This window comes from Hyla sarda, chromosome 2 (assembly GCF_029499605.1).
Source record: "Hyla sarda isolate aHylSar1 chromosome 2, aHylSar1.hap1, whole genome shotgun sequence".
NCBI classification, from domain to species: Eukaryota; Metazoa; Chordata; class Amphibia; order Anura; family Hylidae; genus Hyla; species Hyla sarda.
The window spans coordinates 200584151-200608757 of NC_079190.1; the positions used below are offsets into that span (position 1 = coordinate 200584151).

General features: G+C 40.8%; 1 protein-coding gene across 7 annotated transcripts in view; it reads right to left on the bottom strand.

The window, feature by feature from the left end:
- Positions 1-24607, bottom strand: part of DMD (dystrophin) — a 2642350-nt gene that overhangs the window by 123538 nt on the left and 2494205 nt on the right. For all 7 annotated transcript variants that reach the window (XM_056556147.1, XM_056556148.1, XM_056556149.1 and 4 more), the window contains one exon: positions 15310-15384. In XM_056556147.1, coding sequence (XP_056412122.1) covers positions 15310-15384 — 75 coding nt within the window. The remainder of the gene's footprint in view (positions 1-15309; positions 15385-24607) is intronic.

Below are 24607 nucleotides of genomic sequence, written 5' to 3' on the forward strand. Positions count from 1 at the left end.
AGATAACTACAACTCCCAGCATGCCCTGATGCAGCCTATGGTTCTGTGGGTGTCGCAGCATGTTGCACTGTATAGTAGTACAGTTAAGGTTATTGTGTAACATGCTGGGAGTTGTAGTTTTGGTTCGTGTCAGCTGCAGAGCCATAGGATGTGTCAAGGAATACTGCGAATTACAGTTAGTAACTACAACACCCAGCATGCCCTGATACAGCCTATGGCTCTGCAGCTGACCCGAACCAAAACTACAACTCCCAGCATGTTACACTTTATAGTTCTACAGTTTAGGTTACGGTACAGCATGCTGGAAATTGTAGTTTTGGTTCGGGGGCGTGTTTGCGTGCATCTGTGGGGCTCTTGGTCGGCAGCGAGTATGAAGGGGGGGAGGGGGATTCTGGGGGTGCAATTTAGTGCGGGTGGCCAGAAGCCACTAAAAATAAATATTAGATAGCACAACTGGCAGCAGCACTTGTCAGTCCGCCCCTGTACAAAACATACATGCATACACGTATCATACACATATGCACACAACGGGCCACTGACCCCTACATCATACATTACATACACACATCACACATATACCATACACACACACCATAAATATACACCATACATATGCACACATCATACATACCCCTGCCGCTGCCCCCTATATCATACATTACATACACACATCACACATACACAGACACCATACAAACATCATATATACACATGGCACATACACCATACATATGCACACATTATACATACACCCACCGCTGATACACCCCACACATCCATGGACACCATACACATATACACATGACACACACATCATACATATACACCATACATACACCCGCCACTGATACACCCCCCTAATCATACATTACATACATATACAACCACCCTTCCTGCCGCCTGCATGCTCAGCCTCCTCACCTGAGCTGGTGTGGGGTGAAATCCCCAGCCTGTGCAGTGCAGTCTCCTCACACACGTCCTCTCCCCGCTCGGTATTTTCCCCGTGAATACTTGAAACCTCCCCGTGATAATTGAGGTCCTGTGTAGACAGAGCAGGGGGAAGGGAGAGGCTGTGTGTGGAGGAGGGAGGAGCTGTGTACGTCCTCATTCTCCCCCTGTCTTCCTGTGTTATGCAGAGCTGCGCCCCCCATCCTCCGGGAGGGGGTGAGGGGGCGTGGCTTAATAATCTCCTGCAGACGTGTGACCCCGGGCTCTGCCCTCGCTCCTGAGATCCCCTCACACCGGCTGGGGGGCTCTTAGCAGCGGCCCCCGGCTACTGAAATCAGCTGGGGGCCACCACTGCCCCCTCCATACACTCTGAGTGCAGACTTGCATTGGCTCCTGCACCTCACACCGGCATTAAAGAAGAATAAGGGAGAAGTCTGTCTGTCCCTGCTTGCCCGATACAGGGCTAAATCTATGAACAATTCACCTGCCCGGCACCCAAAACTACATGTCCGGGGCGTCGGGCGATAGGATTTCCACATCCCTGACCTATATATTGGTTTTAATCAAGCCCAGACTTGGGGAAAGTATACCCCCACTACATACATTGTTTGCAGGTTGTTTGGGATACACAACCTTTTCACATTAGTACTCATCTGGCAACAATACTATTGTCCCCATTGTCTGGTTGTAGCTACCTACACACATTTTAAAGGACCAAAAAAAGGTTTGCACATAGCCTAAATGTGCAAAACTATCCAATAGCATGCACCATATTGACTTTCCTATTATTTCACCTCCAATGTAATATCAACCAACTGTTTATATGATAAAAATGTATCAATATTGCTATAAATGTTATGAGGTACTAAAATCCCAAGTTCATTGCTTCAGCACCTCAAAAGGCTTCTACTGGCTTGCAGAAAAACATCCTCAACAAGACTTATAAGGAAAAAAAAAAAAAAACTACTTTAGAACACCTCTTACACGTAGTTATACGAAGAGTAAATGCCTCAGTATTGATTTAATCCAACCTCCACTGTCAAGGGGACAGAATATATATTTCCCCAGGCTAAAATAATTTATGTATGGCATGAAGCAACTACCAGTGAAGGTGAAGGAGATTATTTGGCAGGATATAACTCTCTCTCAGCTCCTAGCACGCTGGTGACTTAGTTAATATATGACTGTATCCCTGTAACCAGATTACCAGGAGTTCACCTTTCCAATGAATCTGTATTCTGCGATGTTGACAATGAGGTGAGCCGTGTACCGTATGTCAATTCACCCGAGAGCACCTCCCCCCTGAAGCTGTTACACACAGGGCTTCCAATTCCAAGACATCTCTTGGCAGTCGTGGCTATTTTTATGGGCTTGTCACTTAGCAAAGCTATCTCCATCTGTTCAGCTATACATGCAAATACATAGAAATACAAGTGAAGCAGAAAATAGGGAAGAAGTCATTTTCACAGATTTCTATATGCTGCACTTGTTACTTCAGTCGTGCTAAGCCGCTCATACAAACCATGGCATGTTTGTTATTTCAGCAGCTATTATTCATAAACTAACAGTAGTGTATTAACCTATGGAAATGATAGTTGTCATATGTGTCTAAAAAGATTATTAAACAGCAAGTATATATTTGGCTGCGATGCTAAATCTTTGTTATACACACACACACAATATTTAAATAAGATATTCAATGATGTATAGTGTAGGATATACGCAGCATTACCTGACAGCTATGTGCATGCCTCGCTTGTGAACAAATATGCAGAGGATCAAAATAAAAACAAATGAGCTATACAAGCACATCAATCTTTTGTGCCGCTATTAAATGCATATCAGGGTTGTTGTTTAGCAACATGTGCTGGAAACCACAGGTGACAATGCCTGGTCGCTGCGCTCCTGCATGTCCCTCACTAGGCTAGCAAACAAATGCTGCTCTGGACAGTTCCTAAAATGGACAGAGATGTCAGCAGAGAGCTCTGTGTTTCAAAAAGAAAAGAATTTCCTCTGTAGTATTCAGCAGCTAATAAGTACTGGAAGGATTAAGCTTTTTTAATAGAAGTAATTCACAAATCTGTTTAACTTTCTGGCACCAGTTGATTTAACTCCTTAACAACCGAGGACATATATTTACGTCCTTGACGGACCCCGTGTCATATCGGGTCGGTCCTAGCATGTATCTGAAGCCGGGACCCAGGGCTAATAGCGCACGGCAGCGATTGCGGTGCAGCACACTATCAACCCTTTAGACGTGGCATTCAAAGTTGAACGCCGCGTCTAAAACTAAAATAAAAGCTTCCCGGCTGCTCAGTGGGGCTGATCGGGACCACCGCAGTGAAAATGTAGTGTCACAATCAGCTAGGACGCGGGCGGAGGTCCTCTTACCTTCCTCGGGCGCATCCCTTCGGCGATTGATTGCTCCAAGCCTGAGATACAGGCTTGAGCAATCGACCGCCGATAACACTGATCAATGAAAAGCTATGGCTTTGCAGTGAACAGTGTAACAGATCAGTGTGTGCAGTGTTATAGGTCCCTATGGGAGCAATAACACTGCAAAAGAAAAGTGTTTTAAAAAAAAGTTAATAAATGTCATTTAACCCTTTCCCTAATAAAAGCCCAAATCATCCCCCTTTTCCCATAAAAAAAAAAAAACCATGCAAATAAAAATATAAACATATGTGGTATCGCCGCGTGCCTAAATGTCCAAACTATAAAAATATATAATTAATTAAACCGCACAGTCAATGGCGTAAACGCAAAAAAATTCCAAAGTCCAAAATAACATTTTTGGTCACTTTTTATATCATGAAAAAATGAATAAAAAGCGATCAAAAAGTCAGATCAATACAAAAATGGTACCCCTAAAAACTTCAGATAACGGCGCAAAAAAAATAGCCCTCATACTCCCCCTCATACGTGGTAAAATAAAAAAAAGTTATAGGGGTCAGAAGATGACAATTTTAAACGTATACGTTTTCCGGCATTTAGTTATATAAGAAGGGTATCATTTTAATTGTATGCACCTACAGAATAAAGATAAGGTGTAATTTTTACTGAAAAATGTACTGCGTAGAAACGGAAACCCCCAAAAGTGACAAAATGGCCTTCAATTTCATCACAATGATTTTTTTCCGTTTCGCCGTAGAATTTTGAGTAAAATGACTGATGTCACTGCAAAGTAAAATTGGTGGCGCAAAAAATAAGCCATCATATGGATTTTTAGGTGCAAAATTGAAGGGTTATGATTTTTAAAAGGTGAGGAGGAAAAAAACAAAAGTGCAAAAACAGAAAAACCTGTGGTCCATAAGAGGTTAAAAAAAAAAAAAAAAAAAAAAAAAAAAAAAAAAAAAAAGGTTTCGACCAGAGTATCCTTTTAACCACAGTTAACCCCTTTACTCAACAGCCTGTTTTGGCCTCAATGACCAAGGCCTTTTTTTCAAATCTGACATGTGTCTCTTTATGTGGTAATAACTCTGGAATGCTTTTACTTATCAATCCAATTCCGAGATTGTTTTTTCGTGACATATTGTACTTTACATTAGTGGTAAATTTTGATTGATATATTCAGCGTTTTTTGTAAAAAAAATGAAAAATTTGGCAAAAAAATGAAAAATTTGCATTTTTCTAGACTTTACATTTTATGCTTGTACCATAAATAGTCATATCGCACCAAATTAATGATTAATTCACATCTGCAATATGTCTACTTTATGTTCCCATCATTTGATAAACATTATTTTACTTTTTTAGAATGTTAGAGGGTTTATAAGTTTAGCAGCAATTTTCCAGATTTTCAAGAAAATTTCAAAATCTGATTTTTCAGGGACCAGTTCAGTTCTGAAGTGGAATTGAGGGGCCTGAATGTTAGATACCCCCATAAATCACCCCATTTTATAACCTGCACCCCTTAAAGTAGTCAGAATGACATTAAAGAAGTTTATTAACCCTTTCGGTGCTTCACAGAAATGAAAGCAAAGTGGAGGCTGAATTTAAAAATTTCATTTTTTTTGCAGATTTTTCATTTTTATCCATTTTTTTCTGTAACACAATAGGTGTTGACAAAGAAATAAAACTCAAGATTTATTCCCTGAATTCTGACGTTTTTAGAAATATTCCATATGTGGCCTTTGTGCGCTACGTGTCTCTCATGCAGGCCTCAGACATGAAGGAGTGCTATGTGGATTTTGGGGCACCCTTTTAGTTTAGGATATTTTGTTGGCATCATATAAAGTCGCAGACGCCTTGGGGTGAAAAAATATTTTTGGGAGACAAGTTGACGCTTTTATTGGTACCATTCTGGGACACATGTGACACTTTGAGCGTTTTTTATTTTATTTTTTATGAGGTGATATACATAAAAAAATCTATTCTGCAGTTGTTTTTTATTAAAAGAATTTAGGTCGTTCGTCATGCGGTATAAAAGACATGTTAACTTTACTCTGCAGGTTGATACGGTTACGGCGATACCAAATTTCTATGCTTTTTTTATATTTTAGTTCATTTATAGCATAAAAACGATTTTAGTAAAAAAAATCACGTTTTTAATTCGCCGTATTCTGTGAGCCATAACTTTTTTATTTTTTCACTGACGCAATTGTGTATGGACTCTTTTTTTGCGGGACATGTTGATGTTTTTGGGGGGACTATTTTTGAGTTTGTGTTGGGGTGTATTATATATATATATATAATTTATTTTACTATTTTTTTCCAATTTTTTTCATTTTATTTTTCATATTTTTTATTTTAATTTTTTTTCACATTTTTATTTTTTTTTCCACTTTTTTAATTTCTTTTTCACTTTATTTCACATTTAACTTTTTTTTGTTTTACTGTTATACACAGAATTCAATGGAGTACACATCTGTACTCCATTGAATTTTGCCTATGTCTGTCAGTACTGACAGGCATAGGAAAGATCAGTCCCTACCTTAGGTAGAGACTGATCACTCATGTTGCCATGGCAACGGAGGCTACTGTCAGTCCTCCGGTTGCCATGGCAACCATCAGCGCTCTGCTTTCACTTTGCAGAGCGCCGATGGTGACAGTGGGAGCTCCCTCCCTCTGTAATCCTAATAGACGCCGCGGTCACAGTGACCGCAGCGTCTACAGGGTTAACTCAGGATCGGAGCTGCGCTCCGATCCTGAGTGCTGCGGGCGGCCTCCCCCAACGGGGCCCCTCTCACCACCGATCGCTTCACTGAATGAAGCGACGGAGGAGAGGGGGAAGGAGGAGACCGCCGCCAGATCACTGCTTTCGGTTCGTCTGAACTGACGGACCAATAGCAGCGATCGCCGGCCGGGGACCGCTGCGATTGGTCCCTGGCCGGCTTCAGGGAGGTCCTGCTGTGTAGCACAGCAAGTTTCATAAAACTGTCACAGCGCGCGGCGGCGCTGTGACAGTTTATGTCCATCAGGTACATGTACCTGATGTTGCGCGAAGTCACCGCGATTCATCAGGTACATGTACCTGATTTTGCGTAAACGGGTTAAATGAATGTGTATGCACAGAGAAACATATTCCAAATGGATTCAATAGAAACCAATGCCAAAGAGAGAGATATATATATTTATTTATTTATATATTTATTTAGCTTAAGCGTCAAACTTAAAACTAACCTTAGACCATCCATGTTGACTCATTTTTACCAGGCTTCATAAAAAATTTTTTTTTTCTTACAAAAATTAGCTTTACAAAAAGGTAAATTATTATTTTGGGATATACTGGCTATTATGGGTTAGTCATAAGTTAATTAAAATCTATATTCAGTATCCCTGGAGAGGTGTGGCTTAATATTCATCATTATGGCTTCTTATGTATATGTCTCCATGAAACAGCATCTTGCCACCATGCCTGTCCTCAGCTTTGGCTGAGATTGTTTCCATGTTCAGCTAGCCGGTGGGCATTTTAATGGCCAAATAAATAAGTTTTAAACTGGTAATTACATATGCTATTTTCTCTTCGTTTTATTTAATTTTTGAATCCACTTTATTTTTGCGATGTTGCACCCCTGATTATTAAATAGGAGCTCCTAGCAGGAAGCTTTCATGTGTACGTTAAGTGTAGTCCTTTTGCAGTTACAGTGGTGTCGGCTGCATATTTTCTGTGCTTTGTATGTGTACAGTAGCACACTTGAGTACACTCCGCACATTTTGGTAAATATATCTTTTCATGTGACAACACTGAAGAAATGACACTCTGCTACAATGTTAAGTAGTGAGTGCACAGCCTGTATAGCATTGTTTAATGGTGTGTCTCCTCAAAATAACTCAAATAACTCAACACAGCTATTAAATGTCTAACCCTTGGCAACAAAAGCAAGTACACCCTTAAGTGGAAATACCCAAATTGGGCCCAAAGTATCAATATTTTGTGTGGCCACTATTATTTTCCAGCACTGCCTTAAGCCTCCTGGGAATAGAGTTTACCACTGGGGTCCTCTTCCACTCCTCCATGACGACATCACGGCTCTGGTAGATGTTAGAGACCTTGTGCTCTCACACCTTCCGTTTGATGATGCACCAAAGATACTCAATAGGGTTTAGATCTGGATACATGCTTGGCCCGTCCATCACCTTTACCCTCAGCTTCTTTAGCAAGGCAACAGTTCTCTTGAAGGTGTGTTTGGGGTCATTATCATGTTGGAATACTGCCCAAAGTATGTCATAGTACATGTTGGCATTCATGGTTCCCTCGATGAGCTGTTGCTTCCCAGTACCAGCAGCACTCATGCAGCTCCAGACCATGACACTCCACCACCACACTTGACTGTAGGCAAGACACACTTGTCTTTGTACTCCTCACCTAGTTGACACCACACATGCTTGACACTAACTGAACGAAATAAGTTTATCTTTGTCTCATCCAACCACAGGACATGGCTCTAGCAATTTAAATCCTTAGTGAGCTTGTCTTCAGCAAACTGTTAGCAAGCCTTCTTGTGAATTATCTTTAGAAAAGGCTTCCTTCTGGGATGACACCCATTTGATCTCTGCAGCAATGCTGGCAGCACTCATTCCTATTTCACAAAGACAACCTTTGGCTATGACTTTAAGCACATGCACTCAACTTCTTTGGTTGACCATGGCAAGGCAGAGTGGAACTTGGCCTGTGAATCTGCTGAATGTTCTTTCTCACCATGCTGCAGCTCAGATTCAGGATCTTGACAATCTTTTCATAGCCTAGGCCATCTTCTTTATGTAGAGCAAAAAAAATGTTTTAAATCCTCAGAGTTCTTTGCCATGTTGGGATTCTAGTGACCAGTATTAGAGAGAGTGAGAGCGATAACATCAAATTTAAAGACACCTGCTGTCCATTCACTTCTGAGACCTTGTAATACTAATAAGTCACATGACACTTGGGAGGAAAATTGGCTAATTGGGCCTAATTTGGACATTTCCAATTCTGTAGAAATTAATTGCCCATTCACTGTAATCGAATTCCTGCAGACGACATTCTGTTGTGTGAATGGGACAGCCGAATCCCATTGAAATGTACTGGCTATAAATTCATGAGAATTTTCATGCGGAATTTCATGCAGAAATTTTGTCGTGTGAACATAGCCTTAGTGGTGTACTCACTTTTGTTTTACAAAGTTTAGACACTAATGGCTTTGTGATGTGTTATTTTGAGGGGACACAACATTATACAGACTGTGCACTCACTACTGTACATAGTAGCAGAGTGTTATTCCTTTAGTGTCGTCACATGAAAAGATATAATAAAATATTTCCAGAATGAGGAGGGTCTACTATTTCATGTTAGATACTGTATTAAACATATGCTATTATTTTTAATTTGATATCATATTTAAATATGCCATTACTCAATAAACCACAAATATGCACTATTCTATTTAAGGATATAGTTACATAATATTGAATAAGAGTTGCTTTCAATGCAAACAAAGGACCACATTCCCACACCCTATAAATATTGCTCTTGGCCACAGTACCAAATGAATTGCCTCTATTGCACATTACCTTGCAGCGTAGGATTCAAACAGCTCACATTTTCCCATCATTTCAGCAAAAGCCGTGCATAACTCTTTCGTACAGAGGGAAATTATTACGGTTTTTATTGCTATATTGAATAGTAAAAAGGGCCGAGGCAATAAATAACCATTGCAATCATTCTCATCACAAAGAGCCAAGTACAATATATAAACTGGTCAATGCAGCCATTCCTCACTGAACAAGCGTGCACAGAAACATAGAGACATAACTTTTTCTATTCATTCGCACAGTGGGGGAAAAAATATATAATACAATAGTTCAAAGCCTTCTGACAGCCAAATCAAATGTAATTTTAGGTCCCGCCAGGCCATCATGCCTATCGGCACATGACACATTGAAAATAAGGATATATGATAACCTCAGTTTAGATACGAGGAGTACTAAGTACTGGATTTCCAACTCATAAAACATACAGTAGAGCCATGAATATGTATTGATTTCCATAGCTACAAAATGCAATGCACTCTCTAGGCTTTCTAGTCAAACATCAAGCTGTGTTTCTCCGCTAAATTCAGCTTTCATACTACTTTAAGGTCATTCTGCCCTAGGATTAAAGAAAGGCTATTTCCATTCAAAAGGATTTCACAGATCTTGTAATTTTTATGCTAGATCCAGGACGTGGACCACTCTAAGTCAGGACGGCAGAATGTCACATTTCTTTGCATATACTGTATATGAAATCAGATTGCTTAAGAAGTCGAGGTATGAGAAACTGAGTGCTGGGACTCCTACTAGTCATTTTAGGTATGAAAGACAACTGACAGCATCTTTTAAAAATAGGAATTTAGAGAAAAAGATAAAAGTATGCTAATAGTAAATTTCATGAAACGTTCTGCACACACAAATCAAGACTGTCGGAACCAAATACTAGGAACAAATAGTGGAAGCTTCTAGCCAATAGGAGGATTTCCTACCTACCGTCCCCCAATCCCCCTACCCTTACCCCCAACACACTTACTATGCAGAGCACCAAGGAAGGAATTATATGGGTCACTGGAGGGAGGGAAAAGGTGAAGAATGTGCTGGAAAGTACAAAGCCTAATATGTTTGGTGTCTGGAAGATTCTGCCAGACACCAGTAGAGTCATGGCTATATGAAGTATTCAAGGTAGTCTTCACCAAATAAAGAAGATAATGAAAAAGTACAACTCCAAGAAGGTGCCTACTGTAAGTCACTAGATGTAACTGCACTGTAAACGCTTATACAGTCTGCAGTGTCTGTGTAGATCTGGGGTCACTATTATATGGGCACTGTATGGGGTATATTGGTCTGTGCATAGTGGTTTTTATTTAGTACCAGTATGGTGGTATCATCTAGTGACTATGTGATAGTAAAGGTAGTGGTCATGGTGTGATGGATTTATTTGTCCGATGTATGGTGAGGTTATTGGTGATACTGGTCTCTGTAGAGTGGTTTTATTGGCAATATTGGTCTTTGTATAGTCATATTGGTCTCTGTATAGTGGTGATATTGGTACATTATTGGCACAATGGTATTTTTTGTCACAGCAGTAGTAATGACTGAAGCTTACATTCCTGCTATCACTACCCTTTTCTTAAAAGCATTTGGCAGGTCTTTAACTCCCCACCTCAGATCAAGTTCTTACACCGTTCTCAGAGGCTCCCGTAACACTGAAATAACCCCTTTGGGACAGAGTCCATCTTGACCCTAAGGACCAGAGCGTTTTTTGCCATTCTGACCACTGTCACTTTAAGCATTAATAACTCTGGGATGCTTATACTTATGAATTTGATTCAGAGAGATTCTTTTTTCGTGACATATTCTACTTTATGTAAGTGGTAAATTTTTGTCGATACTTGCATAATTTCTTAGTGAAAAATTCAAAAATTTTATGAAAAATTTGAAAATTTAGCATTTTTATTACTTTGAAGCTCTCTGCTTGTAAGGAAAATATACATACCAAATAAATGATATATCGATTCACATATACAATATGTCTACTATATGTTGGCATCATAAAGTTGACATGTTTTTACCTTTTGAAGACATCAGAGGGCTTCAAAGTTCAGCAGCAATTTTCCAATTTTTCAAGTAAATTTCAAAATCTAAATTTGTCAGAGACCAGTTAAATTTTGAAGTGAATTTGAGAGTCTTTATGTTAGAAACACCCCATAATGGACCCCATTATGAAAACTGCACCCCTCAACATATTCAAAATGACATTCAGAAAGTTTGTTAACCCTTTAGGTGTTTCACAGGAATAGCAGCAAAGTGGAGGCGAAAATTCTAAAGCTTAATTTTTTTTTACACTAACATGTTCTTGTAGACCCATATTTTTTATTTTTACAAGGGGTAAAAGGAGAAAAAGCCCCCTGAAATGTGTAACCCAATTTCTCTCGAGTAAGGAAATACCTCATATGTGGTTGTAAAGTGCTTTGTGGGCACACTAGAGGGCTCAGAAGGGAGGGAGCGACAATGGGATTTTGGAAAGCAAATTTTGCTGAAATGGTTTTTGGGGGGCATGTCTCATTTAGGAAGCCCCTATGGTGCCAGAACAGCAAAAGAAAAAAACACCCCACATGGTATACTATTTAGGAAACTATACCCCCAAAGGAACTTAACAAGGGGTCCAGTGAGCCTTAACACCCCACATGTGTTTGACGACTTTGCGCTGAAGTTGGACGTGAAAATGTACATTTTTTTTTTTTTACTAAAATGCTGATGTTACCCCAAATTTTTCATTTTCACAATGAGTAATAGGTGAAAATGTCCCCCAAAATTTGAAACCCCATTTCTCTCAAGTAAGGGAATATCTCATATGTGGATGTAAAGTGATCTGCGGGTGCACTAGAGGGCTCAGAAGGGAAGAAGCAACATTGGGCTTTTGGAAAGCGAATTTTGGTGAAATGGTTTTTGGGGGAAATGTTACATTTAGGAAGCCCCCATGGTGCATGGCAAAACTACAACTCCCAGCATGCCCTAACAGACCATGCATGCTGGGATTTGTAGTTATGCAACAGTTGGAGGCACAATGGTTGGGATTGGGAAACACCGAGTTAGGTAACAGACTACCGCTGTGTTTCCGCACCACTGTCTGATTCCTAACTCTGTTTCCCAACCCATGTGCCTCCAGCTGTTGCAAAACTACAACTGTCAGAATGCAAGGTCTGTCAGTGCATGCTGGGAGTTATAGTTTTGCAAAACCAGGAGGCACATAGTTTGGGAAACACTGAGTTAGGAAACAGACAGACAATGTTTCCCAACTAGTTACAGTTGTTGCAATACTACAACTCACAGCATGCCCAGACAGCCGAAGGGCATGTTGGGAGTTGTACTTATGCAACAACTGGAGGAGCACAGTTTGGAGACCACTGTATAGTGGTCACCAAACTGTAGCCCTACAGATGTTGCAAGACTTCAACTCCAAGCATGCCCAAACTGCCCAGGCATGCTGGGAGTAGTAGTTTGGCAACATCTGAAGGGCCAAATGTTGCAGAACTACAACTCCCAGCATGCCTGGACATTCTCTGCATGCTTTGAATTGACATCTGGAGCGCTACAGTGTATAGTGGTCTCCAAACTGTGCCCATCTAGATGTTGCAAAACTACAACTCCCAGCATGCCAAGACTGCCAAAGGCTGTCTGGGCATGCTGGAAGTTATAGTTTTGAAATTCCTAGATCCAGCAGTGAAGATCACTTTACAGTGATCTTCACAGCTGTATCTAGGAAGCCACAGCCCCTGCCTCCACTTGCCTGCGCCTCCTGTCAGCCGCGTGAGCCAAGGTAACCGGCGGTCCCCACAACGGCCCCCGCACATCGCCGCCATCTTCCCCTGCTCTGCCCCAACATCCAGGGGCGGGTAGAGCAGGGGAAATGAACGTTCCCCCCCCCCCCCCCCCACCCCTGCCCTGTGATTTGCAGATTGGCTGCATCGGCCAACCGCAGGGGATAGGAGGAGGTGGCCCTCCTGCCACCTTGCTCCTATCCTTTAGGATGATCGGGGCTGTCTCTGACAGCTCCGATCATCCCTATTTTCTGGGCTATCGGGTCATCAGAGACCCGATCAGCAAGGTAAAGCCGCGAATCGCCTATCTGAATTGATTGGCTAGCGGCGGGGATTGAAATTCCCACGGGTGTACAGGTACGCCCTTGATCCTTAAGTACCAGTACGCAAGGGCGTATCCATACGCTCGTGATCCCCAACAGGATAATCATCATCAGAACTACAAAGGTGACAAGAAAAATGGTAACAAGACTCGTCATTGCAATGAGTGGGTATCTTTGTATACAAACAAAACAATCCAGAAAATACCTTATCACACAAAACTGTATAGAAAGCAAAAAAACTAAAACAAGTATAGTGCATATGTCAGGAGAATCTTCGATTATGAATACAGTTGCATACATCACAAGTAGAACAGATAAAAAAGAATAATAATAAAATACTGTACTTGACAAATAGAGTAAACTAATGTGCTTTAAAAGGGGTATTCCGGGATCTAACATTTTATCCCCTATCCAAAGGATGGGGATAAGATGTCTGATCGCGGGGGGGCCCCCTGCTATCTCCCTGCAGCACTGTTACACCCCCTCCAATAGACATAAATGGATGGGGCGTGGCTGATGTCACAACGGGGCGTGGCGATACGTCACGCCTCAAGTCATGGAAACCGTAGGTTTCCGAAACTGGAGACGCACCCCCGCATACAATGCGGGTGCTGCAGGAAGACCCAGCGACGAGCCGCCCGCTATCAGACATCTTATCCCCTATCCTTTGGATAGGGGATAAAATGTTAGATCCCGGAATACCACTTAAATACAAAATGAGGGGGGGGGGGGGGGGGGTGAGGAAGGATGCTGATTACCAGTCAGACATTTGCTATAAGAACAATCTCTTGGCACATCTCTGGTCCATTATAACCAATGGATATGCTAGATGTACACTGTATGTCAGGAATACTGTCTGGCTTATTTGCTGAATGAAGTCTCCTCAACCCTGCTTTATGCTGCAGAGATATACAAGACAAATGACTACTGTCATATACCAATAACAAAAGGTCAACTTCTTTTATAAAGGCTGGTTCAAGTGCAAATATATTAAGTAATGTATGATGTGCAATTCTTACTACTAAGATGCTTAAACCACGCAAGGTGCTCCATCTACATCTGAAGTCATTGTCTAAAGAGAAGAAGACTGAATTTCTATTCCTATGGAAAAACGAATTAGCATATTGGGTTTGGTAAAAATACTGCTTATAGACGAGAATTTAAAAACTATGGTGGGGAGGGTGTTATATATAGCTAGAAAACAAATAGCCCAGCAATGGAAAGATCCCAATCCTCCGAGTTTTAAATTATTTTTGAGAAAAGTTGACACTTTGGTTCTTTGGGAGAAAGCGATATATATGAAGAGAAATTGTATTCAAAAATTTGAATTGATATGGAAAAAATGGATTGAAAGAGATTGACCTATGAAGAGGTTGGTGGCCAAATGTATATACTCTCTGGTCTTCTCCTTCGGGAGAGGATGCTGGTTAATTAATTCCCTCTTCTCCCTTACCCCCCCTCCCTTTTTTTTCTCCATCTGAAGTGACACTAAAGGGGCCAGGAGTAGGTTATGAGTAACCTACATAGTAGGGGTAGGATACGGGGGGTAGGGGTATGGGGTAGGAAGGGTAAAAATCAAAGAAAATGTATATAAATATTGCTATGTTCTGTAATTAATGCTTATTTGTGAATAAAAAGGATTTAAAGGAAAAAAGAGAAGAAGACTGAAGACGTGTCTTCCCTTTAAAATATTTTTGTTTTTATATTACTTTTATACATGGTATGCTAAACCCAGTAACACAGTCAGGAACTTCTACAGCTTCATTGAGTAATGTGACCTATGAATCAGGCTTACTGGCCCTTTAAGTCTAGGCATTTTATGGTTCACTTACTTTTGCTTTACCTCTTCAGGAAATGAAACCATTATCCTTTTCTACAATCAGTTTCTTAGACATAAATAACACAAAACTGTGTTTTCTAGTTTTAGGGATTGGTAATGAGTCTCCCCTGGGACTGAGACAAAACAGTGGGACACATTAAACTGATAAAGTGTTATCTGATCGCTTAGGTGTATCGCAAAGTTCAGCGCACAAATGTTAACGCCAACTTCAATTACAGAACCGAAAATATAATCAGGAATGTAGAGATCATTAACCAGCTGCTGCATTGCTGAGGGTAATTTATTTATGAGCCACAACAACCACAAGACTGTGTTTTTTTTTTTTTCTCTAGCTGTTAAACACTTGCAAGTCAATTCATGTAGGAGAAAGCAGGGACTGAAGAGTAAGCGACTGTACAACAGTGGGGCACAAGGAGTACATCCAAGTACTTACAGCACAGAGCTTTCTGCAGCCTCCTCAGCTTCATGGCAGTTCTGTACGCAGAGAATCTCACATTGTTTAAGTCAGCTGAAAAGGAAACACAACATGGTTAATATGTTGTTTAAGAAGAAAAGGAGTATTTGTAACAATGTCAGGGCTGTAATATGTCTGATGTAATGTATAAAACAAACTAGAACAGGGTACTTTACTCTGGCTTTAGCCCACCTGTAACAGAGGGTACCCTGATGGGCCCAGGTCCTGATATAAAGGGCTAGTAAAAGACAACAAAAGTATTCAATGTTTTATAGAGAAATCGTCATCTGCACCTACCTGTTGGTACAGGCATGTAGTGCTGGTGACACTGATGATAACCTATCTCCGGATCCATAGTCCCATTTGCCCGCTATCTTCCTTATTTGGGGGCAGGCTTGGTGCATGCCGACGCTGTGCTCCTGGAGCTCTGCCTGTGCACCAAGCCTGCTACGCAAAGATAATGGATGATAGGGGATCAGGGATAGGCAAGTATGGTTATCATCAGTGTCAGCCACACCAGACATGCACATATTTATTTTTGCCCAAAATGACCCATAATGGTCTTTATTTATGATAACTACTCTTCCAGGAAAAAAGTGGTTTGGGCCAGATCTTTTTACCCTTTCATAGCTTTCCATTTAAGGCTTAGTGTAAATGATTGTTTTTAAAAATGTACATTATAATTAGCGCAGAGGTAAACTGGAGAAGAAAGTTATCTATAGAGCACCATCAGTTTCTGTAATGCTTTACATCTTATGGTAACTATGACTATTACAAGATACATTCTTAACATAAATATGTTTTCTCACTTCACAGATGTAATGAAACATTCAAACTCAAACTGCTTCATTTATGGGCACAGTTGTCTAATCAGCCATAGTAGAATCGAGCATTATTGAGCAATGAGTAAAAAAAATTAAAAATAAATAAATAAAAAAGTGCCATCTAGTAGTCCTGCAGTTACAAAAATATATACAACCACAAAAAGAAAAAAACCCTTTTTTTTTCCACAGAGACCGGTTTGAATTTAATAAGTAAAAACCAATAAAAAGAATACAGCCTGTGTCCATTTCTATTTACCTGGCTGCACCCTACTGGATAAATGCTTTGCCGCTGAAATGATATATGATAGTTACACCTGAGAAGTTCACATGAGCTGTCACTTATATTAGAGCATCAGTGATTTCCAGAATAAAGAGCTCAAGAGAGAGCTTCAACACCTTTGGCACTGTTCACAGAGGTCTTCTATTACTACATTAGTTAAAGGGGTACTCCACCCCTAGACATCTTATCCCCTATCCAAAGGATAGGGCATAAGATGTCTGATCGCAGGGGTCCCGCCGCTGGGGACCCCCGCAATATAGAATGCGGCACCCACCTGTTTCTGCTCTGGAAGCACTGGAGGGTCTGGGTCCTGACCACTGGAACGGAAGTCTGTGACGTCACAACTCCACCCCCGTCTGACCCGTGTGACGCCCCCTCTGATAGACTTGCATTGAGGGGACGGGGCGTGACGTCACACGGGGGCGGAGTCGTGATGTCACGGACTTCCATTCTGGTGGTCGGGACCCAGACCCTCCAGCGCTTCCGGAACAGAAACAGGTGGGTGCCGCATTCTATATTGCGGGGGTCCCCAGCGGTGGGACCACCACAATCAGACATCTTATCCCCTATCCTTTGGATAAGGGATAAGATGTCTAGGGGTGGAGTACCCCTTTAAGTTCTTCTCAAATATGACATCTTTAGTTTTCACTTTCTGAGGATAACACAAAGTAGTCTCAGTTAGTGTGGTCTTATATTGAAGATTTTGTGCAATTATATGACCCAACGATTCACAGGAAATCAAACTCTCAGATTCTCACAGACTTGTTTCTTAGTAAAGGAGACAACAAAAAAATCTTGCTTATAATCAACAGTGATTAGTGATAATGCATGGAAATCAAATACATTGGCCTAATCTGATGTGATACCATATTAATGGAAAAACAGTACGCCCTAGCACAGTGTCAGTGGGTTCACTTTAATTTCACCCTTGTTTAATCAAATAAATCTCAGCAAAATGTAGTCAGCTATAACCATGTCTTCTAATGCCCAAATGTCATACAATCTAAGTGGTCGCTTATGGTAAGAACATTATGTCGTTTCAAAAGAGTTTTAAAACCTGAGGCGTTTTGCAAGATTAACTCTTCAGAATGGTAAGGTAAATGTACGTCCTGGTTTGGCAGGACTTCGCGCACCAGGACGTACATTTACGTCCTGTGTATGACCGCGAGCACCGTGTATGACTGCTAGCAGCAGCCGTGGACCCGCCCGTAATGGCCGACATCCGCAATCGTGCTGATGTCAGCCATTAACCCCTCAGAACACATGTCATTTTTACTGTAAAGTGTATAGTGTGAAAACAAAACCCTCCAAAATGTGCAAAATTGTGGTTTTCATAAAAATTTCCTCCCTAAAAAAAATTTTGGGGGTTCGCCACACATTTTATGGTACCATTTTTGTGATTGATCGGACTTTTTAATCGCTTTTTATTCATTTTTTTATGATATAAAAAGTGACCAAAAATTTGCTATTTTGGACTTTGGAATTTTTTTGCGCGTACGCCATTGACTGTGCGGTTTACCGATATAATTTTATAGTTCGGACATTTACGCACGCGGCGATACCACATATGTTAATTATTTTTATTTACACATTTTTTTTTATGGGAAAAGGGGGGTGATTCAAACTTTTATTAGGGAAGGGGTTAAATGACCTTTATTAACACTTTTTTTTTACTTTTTTTTTGCAGTGTTATTGCTCCCATAGGGACCTAGAGCACTGCACACAGTGATCTCCTATGCTGATCCCTGCAAGGCCATAGCTTTCCACGGATCAGTCAGATAGGGGCTTGATTGCTCAAGCCTGTAGCTCAGGCTTGGAGCAATCAATCGACGATCGGACGCCACGGAGAGAGGTAAGGAGACCTCCGCCTGCGTCCCAGCTGATCGGAACATTGCGATAAAATATTGCGATGTCCTGATCAGCCCGACTGAGCTGCCGGGAAGCGTTTACTTTCGTTTTTAGATGCGGCGATCAACTTTGATTGCCGCATCTGAAGGGTTAACAGCTCGCGGCACAACGATCGGTGCCGCACGCTGTTAGCCCAGGGTCCCAGCTATCGTTAGCAGCCGGGATCGACCCAGTGCGATGCGGGGTCACGGCGTGACCCCATTTTTCACACCGGGACCGGGCTCAGGGCGTACAGGTACGCCCCGAGTCCTTAAGTGTATTGGGACCTTTAACCCCTTAACCTCTTTAGTCAAAAGTTGGTCAGACCCACCAAATTCAGCGTAATTGGCTGACTCAAGTTTATTTGGGCCTCCCGACTCTTTTGGGGGAAAGAATTAGGCATGTTGGATTTCAGGTGGCCATACACAAAGATAAAAGTAGGTTTTGCGCTGGACAACAGTTGTAAGATCGTTTGACGGACGATCATTTCACAGAGACAGCTATACACATTTTCATCCAAATTAGCTGCGAAAAGTGTTCAAACTGGCCTTACATGCCCCAAAGATTTTAACATGGCTATCTCATTCCCAGACCATACATTTTGCCAGATGAACAATAATTTTGGTTAAAACTGTCAACTTTATGGTAAAGTCTCACACACACACACACAAAACACAGCATGTGTGACTTTACCCAATGTTTGTTCTCAGAGAGATAAGCGCCCTCCAAAGTTGTCTTGTAGCGATTTACCATTTCCTTATTTCCTTTTCCATTGAGAACGTAGAACTGTTCTCTAGCCCTCAATATTCACTATCTTCTCCCATGATAACTGACTGGCAGCTTTCTGCCTATACACTGTATAGGGAAAACCTAGACAGTGGCAGTGCAAAGGAAGTGGCACCTCATGAATAGCAGTCACACAGTGCTTCGTTCAATCTGCGCTCAGCGATTTTACAAAAATGACTGCAAAAAGTAGTTCAGAGTCATGGGGGGGGGGGGGGGAATTATCAATGTTTTTGTTCACCTTTATTTTGTGTGGTGCTAATGTGTATGTGTTATAAATTTGTTAGTATGGTCCCAAAGCAATTGATAACTTTTTGCAGGTAAATCTTTTGCTGAAATTTTACATTAATAAACCAATTTCTATGGTTTACCCATTGCAAAAAAAAATTGTGATTTTTTTAAAACAAAAGCAAAGAACAAAAATGTATGGTGCCCTCAGTTGGGACATCTGAACCTTGTGTCAGATTCCCTGTAAGATGCCTCAGTTATAAAGAATATATTTCTTTCATGTACCAGGTGCTTCTCTCCTGGGTGCTCTCAGACTGTGGAGCAGCTTCAATGTCACTGATTAAGACGTTTATTGTATGGAAATAAAAGAGAAATTGCTCTACATCATCTTTCTAGCCCACATACTGGGCATCATCACACAAATGAAAGACAAGATAACACCGGGAATGTTCATTACTTTTATTCAAAATAAAATTGAAGGTTTCTCAAGAAGCCACCGAACAGAGGACCTAAATAACATGTTTTAATACAGAGTTCGCTCCCCTTAAAGGGAACCTGTCAGCAAAATGTACCCTATATAACCGTTATCAGGTTATATAGGGTAAAATCATTTTGCTTACCATGTCCCCATGTCCTTAGGGTTGGCAGCAATAGTGACAAAATAGGTTTTACAGTTATAAAGTGTAAATTCTGATGACAGGTGCACTTTAAAAGGGGTTAGGGTGGGTTCACACCACATTTTTGCAATACAGTTCCCGTATCAGGATTTTGGATGAAAAACGGATTCCTCAATACCAGACTAAACTATATCAAAACATGTGTACAAATTTGAACCAGTATACGGTTAAAAACTGTATACAGTTTGAAAAATGATTTCCGGTTGAATCCGTTTTTTTTTTTTAAGAAAAAAAAAATGTATACGTTTTTAACTTTTCACTTCATTATGAATAAAGTTTCACTTGTTTGATTGAAATTCCAAGAAAAAAACTGTGCAAAGTCAAAAACCATATGGAACCGTATGCACATACAGTTCAGTACGGTTCCCATTGACTCCTAAGTTTAAAAAAAAAAACGTATACACAGTTTCCATACGGTTTTTCACCACAAAAACTGTGGTAGGCTATGGTTTTGGGTACGGGGGAAAAACGGATAAAACCATACAAGATGCAAAACGGACACAACCGGTTCTTTACGGTTTCAAATTGAAAACGTATAAGGGAAATGTATGGCAAAAACGTGGTGTGAACCCAGCCTTATCCATGAATAGAAACACAGAGCTAATCTCCAAAAACAGCACTACCCCTATCATCAGGATGTGTGTGGTATTACAACTTGGCTCCATTCATTTTAATAGAACAGAGTTGCAATACCACACACACCTGAGGACAGGTGTGGGGCTGTTTTTAGAAGAAATTAGCTCTGGGAGTTGCAGTTTTGCAACATCTAGGAGGGCCACAGTTTTGAGACTACTGCTCTAAGAGAATCGTAGCCATGCTATGAACAATAACTATAACTCAAAAAAAATGAAATGCAGAACCCAATGAGTCAAGCAGAATTGGCAGAGAAGTTGACATTGTGGTAAAGATTCCATACCAAGTAGACTTTTTCTTTGCAATAGACACAAAGGAACAGCATGGTTGCACCTCTCTACAATACTTAACAGGGGAAAAAAAGGAATTATGTGAATACACAGCTTAGGGCAAAACATTCTCACTTGCTATTTACCTAGGTATTAATGTAATCTGAAGCAACGTGATGGATATATTTCTGGCTCGTTTTGACTGTTTTATTTCCTTAAGCAAAAAAGTCACAAATGTGCAGCCAACAGACACACAGAATTAAGAGAAAGATTACTCTGCCTTCTAAGAATTCTGTGCAGTCCGAGAATGTCAGAAACAGGCCCAACTGGCTGGCAGGAATGTAGACAGGAATGCGCACATCTGCATCCAAACCACTGCAAGCCATCAGTTCATATACACCTGCATATCTGGATTTATGACTAGCAGGGGAGAAGGTACCGCTGCTTACTCACAGCAGATTGTAGACATGTTGTGGGTTTAAACACAAGACAGATGTGTCGACATTATACTAAATCTTAATATGCTCCAAGGGTTAATCTGTTTTATAGCCATATTATTAAGACGCGTAAATTAATGACATGTGTAGAGCCAACATATTCCGCTTTGTTGTACACAGAAAATGACTTCTTTATTAAAGACAATGAAGTATCCAATATCTACCTGAGGACATTGTTTTTCAGGTAATAGTTCCCATTGTGCTCAGCTGGTTCTGACAATCCAATCTGTATGGGTATTGGCAGACACAGCAGCAAATCATTGAGCAGAATGGCCAAGTTTGATTTTATTCCATCAATTCTCTTGCTTTCTCCTGGGATAAGAAGACATCACTTACCCACTCTTCCTATAAGAATAGGGTTTTGATAAATACTAGACAAATGTGGGAGATGAGGGATACAGCACTGGATGGTATAAAGGTAAGGTGGAATACTGCAGTAATGTAGGGTACTTGTCACGTGTGTAAAAAAAAAAATAAAAGCCTTAGAAAGAAGTGCCATACAATTATTAACTGTGCTCCCAAGTTTTTTGACCAATTGAACATACGGACACTGGGTGGTAAGCCATAACTAAACAGGCACTGTCAGATCTAAAAAAAAAAAACTTTTTATATGTTGTTACTGATGAAAATTAAAGTCCTTTTATAATAATAATAATTATAATAATAATAAAATAATAATAATACATTATTACCGTATTTTTCGCCCTATAGGACGCACCGGCATATAAGACACACCCAATTTTAAAGGTGCAAAATCTAGAAGAAGAAAAAAAAGGATTCTGAACCCAACAGTGACCTTCAACCTGCGGACCTCCACATGTTGCAAAACTACAACTCCCAGCATGCCCGGACAGCCATTGGCTGTTCGGGAATGCTGGGAGTTGTAGTTTTGCAACATCTGGAGGTCCGCAGGTTGAAGAACACTGGTATAGGAGGTAATACTCACGTGTTCCCGCCTCTCCGGACCTGTCCCCGCTCGTCACCACTGCCCTGGATGTCACTCCATCGCTGTCGCCACATCCCTGTGGTGTCCCCGACGCTCCGGACGTCTTCTTCCCCGGGATCCACTCTCTCCGTCGCCGTCATCACGTCATCGTAATCACGTCGCAACGCACGCCACTCCTATTGGATGATGGTGTGCTCGACGACGTGATGATGTCGAAGGAGAGCTCCGGCCATGCAGGGGATCCTGGCACGGAGCAGACACCGAGGAGGCAGGTAAGTTCCCTCCCGGTGTCCTGTAAGCTGTTCGGGATGCCACAATTTCACCGCGGCGGTCCCGAACAGCCCGACTGAGCAGCCACGTCTGAAGGGTTAATACAGGGCATCACCGCGATCGGTGATGTCCTGTATTAGCCGCAGGTCCCGGCCATTGATGGCCACAGGGACTGCCGCGATAGGTGTGTGTATACGCCGTATAAGACGCACCAACTTTTCCCCCACAGTTTTGGGGAAGAAAAGTGTGTCTAATACGGCGAAAAAATACAGTATATTATTATTATTATTACTGATAAAAATTTAAGATATTTTGTTATATAGTTATCTAAAAAATGTGGAATATGTGATCAAGAAAATCTCACCACTAGGGGTCCAAATACCTACTGGGACACTAAGGCTATAAAAAATACCTCCGTTAGAAACGTCAGTCATTAACAAAAAAATCTTGAAAATCAGCCGTTCGAAAAATCTCTAACGGTCGTTAGACAAATCCCATAGACTATAACGGGATTTTCTGATAGACGTTTTAACACGTTATCGCCCGTTATTAATAACGGCCATTATTGTGTGACGGGCGATAGTAACGGGAGAAATAGTGCATGCACTATTTCTTCCGTTCTTTCGCCCATCACAAAATAACGGCAGTTAATAATGGGCGATAACGGGTTAAAACAGCTATTAGAAAAATCCCATAGACTATAATGGCATTTTTTTTCTAACGGCCGTTAGCGATTTTCTAACGGTCGTTTTAACAGTCGATTTTCAAGATTTTTATCATAGACGTTTCTAACGGAGGTATTTTTATAGTGTGAAAGCAGCCTAACCATTCCTGCATCAGCTTGTCCATGAGTCATAAACAAGAGATGACTCATGGACAAGGCTGCATGAGCAGACACACCAGTCACCTCCCACCACCACAAGGGAGAGAGAAACCCCCTTCTCTGGAGAGAATTTCTAACTATGTGAGCTAATGAAAGCTATATTCTGTGTAGCTCTGTGAGCTACATTCTAATAGACACAGCTACATTGAGTCCATGTTTTCAAGTACTATACTGCATAGTAGTAGCCCCTCCAAAAAACAAAAATTTTTTTTTTTTTTTTTTTTTTTTTTACAATTTAAATAAGTCTGTATTGTATAGCTATTTCTAGATTTTTGTCCAAAATTACAACTAACCATGGGGGTAAACACATTTTACCTGTGCAGCACAGAACATAAATATAACTGATAGAAAGCAATGTATCCACTTTTTATCTACTGCGCTGTAGTAAATCAATAGTAATAGTGGGAAGGGAAAAGCTACTGTACACTAGAGATAAGGAAACAGTCTTTAGAGGGGATGCTGCACATTCAATACCTGCTAGCTCCAGAGACTCTGTCCAGTATATTGGAAGATGGAAAAAATACACAAAAGCAATATGCAGGATAATGGAAGCAAATTCCAATAGATTATGGTCTATATAGTCAATACTTGAAGACTGCTCAGAATATTGTATATTGAGTTCTTTACTTATGTACTTGAAGACAATAGAACATGGTTGAGTTGGTAAGGCTCACTGGACACAGGCAGATTTTCCAATAAAAGCTCTATAATTAATTACCAGCTTTTTCACCATGTTCTTTGCAAAGATATAAGGTAAGGACGGTGCCACGATTTAGTAAAAGCACTTTGGCACTGGGTGTTCCCTTAAAACAAGAAGTCTTAGCACCTGATTCTAACTTAAATTAGGATTTCACTGCGTATAACACGCCCTAAACTGGACTACACAAATGTCTGATGTATTAGATCTTATAGTGAAATTAAGGATCTCCATCTAATGTCATTTGGATGCAAATAGTCTAAATGTATTAAAAAGGTACGGTACACAAACTGGGAACCTTGAAGTAATGCATCAGCTATACAGCCTCTGTAGGTGTCCACTGTTAACTGGAGTTAAAGGGGTACTCCCGTGGAAATTTTTATTTTTTTTTAAATCAACTGGT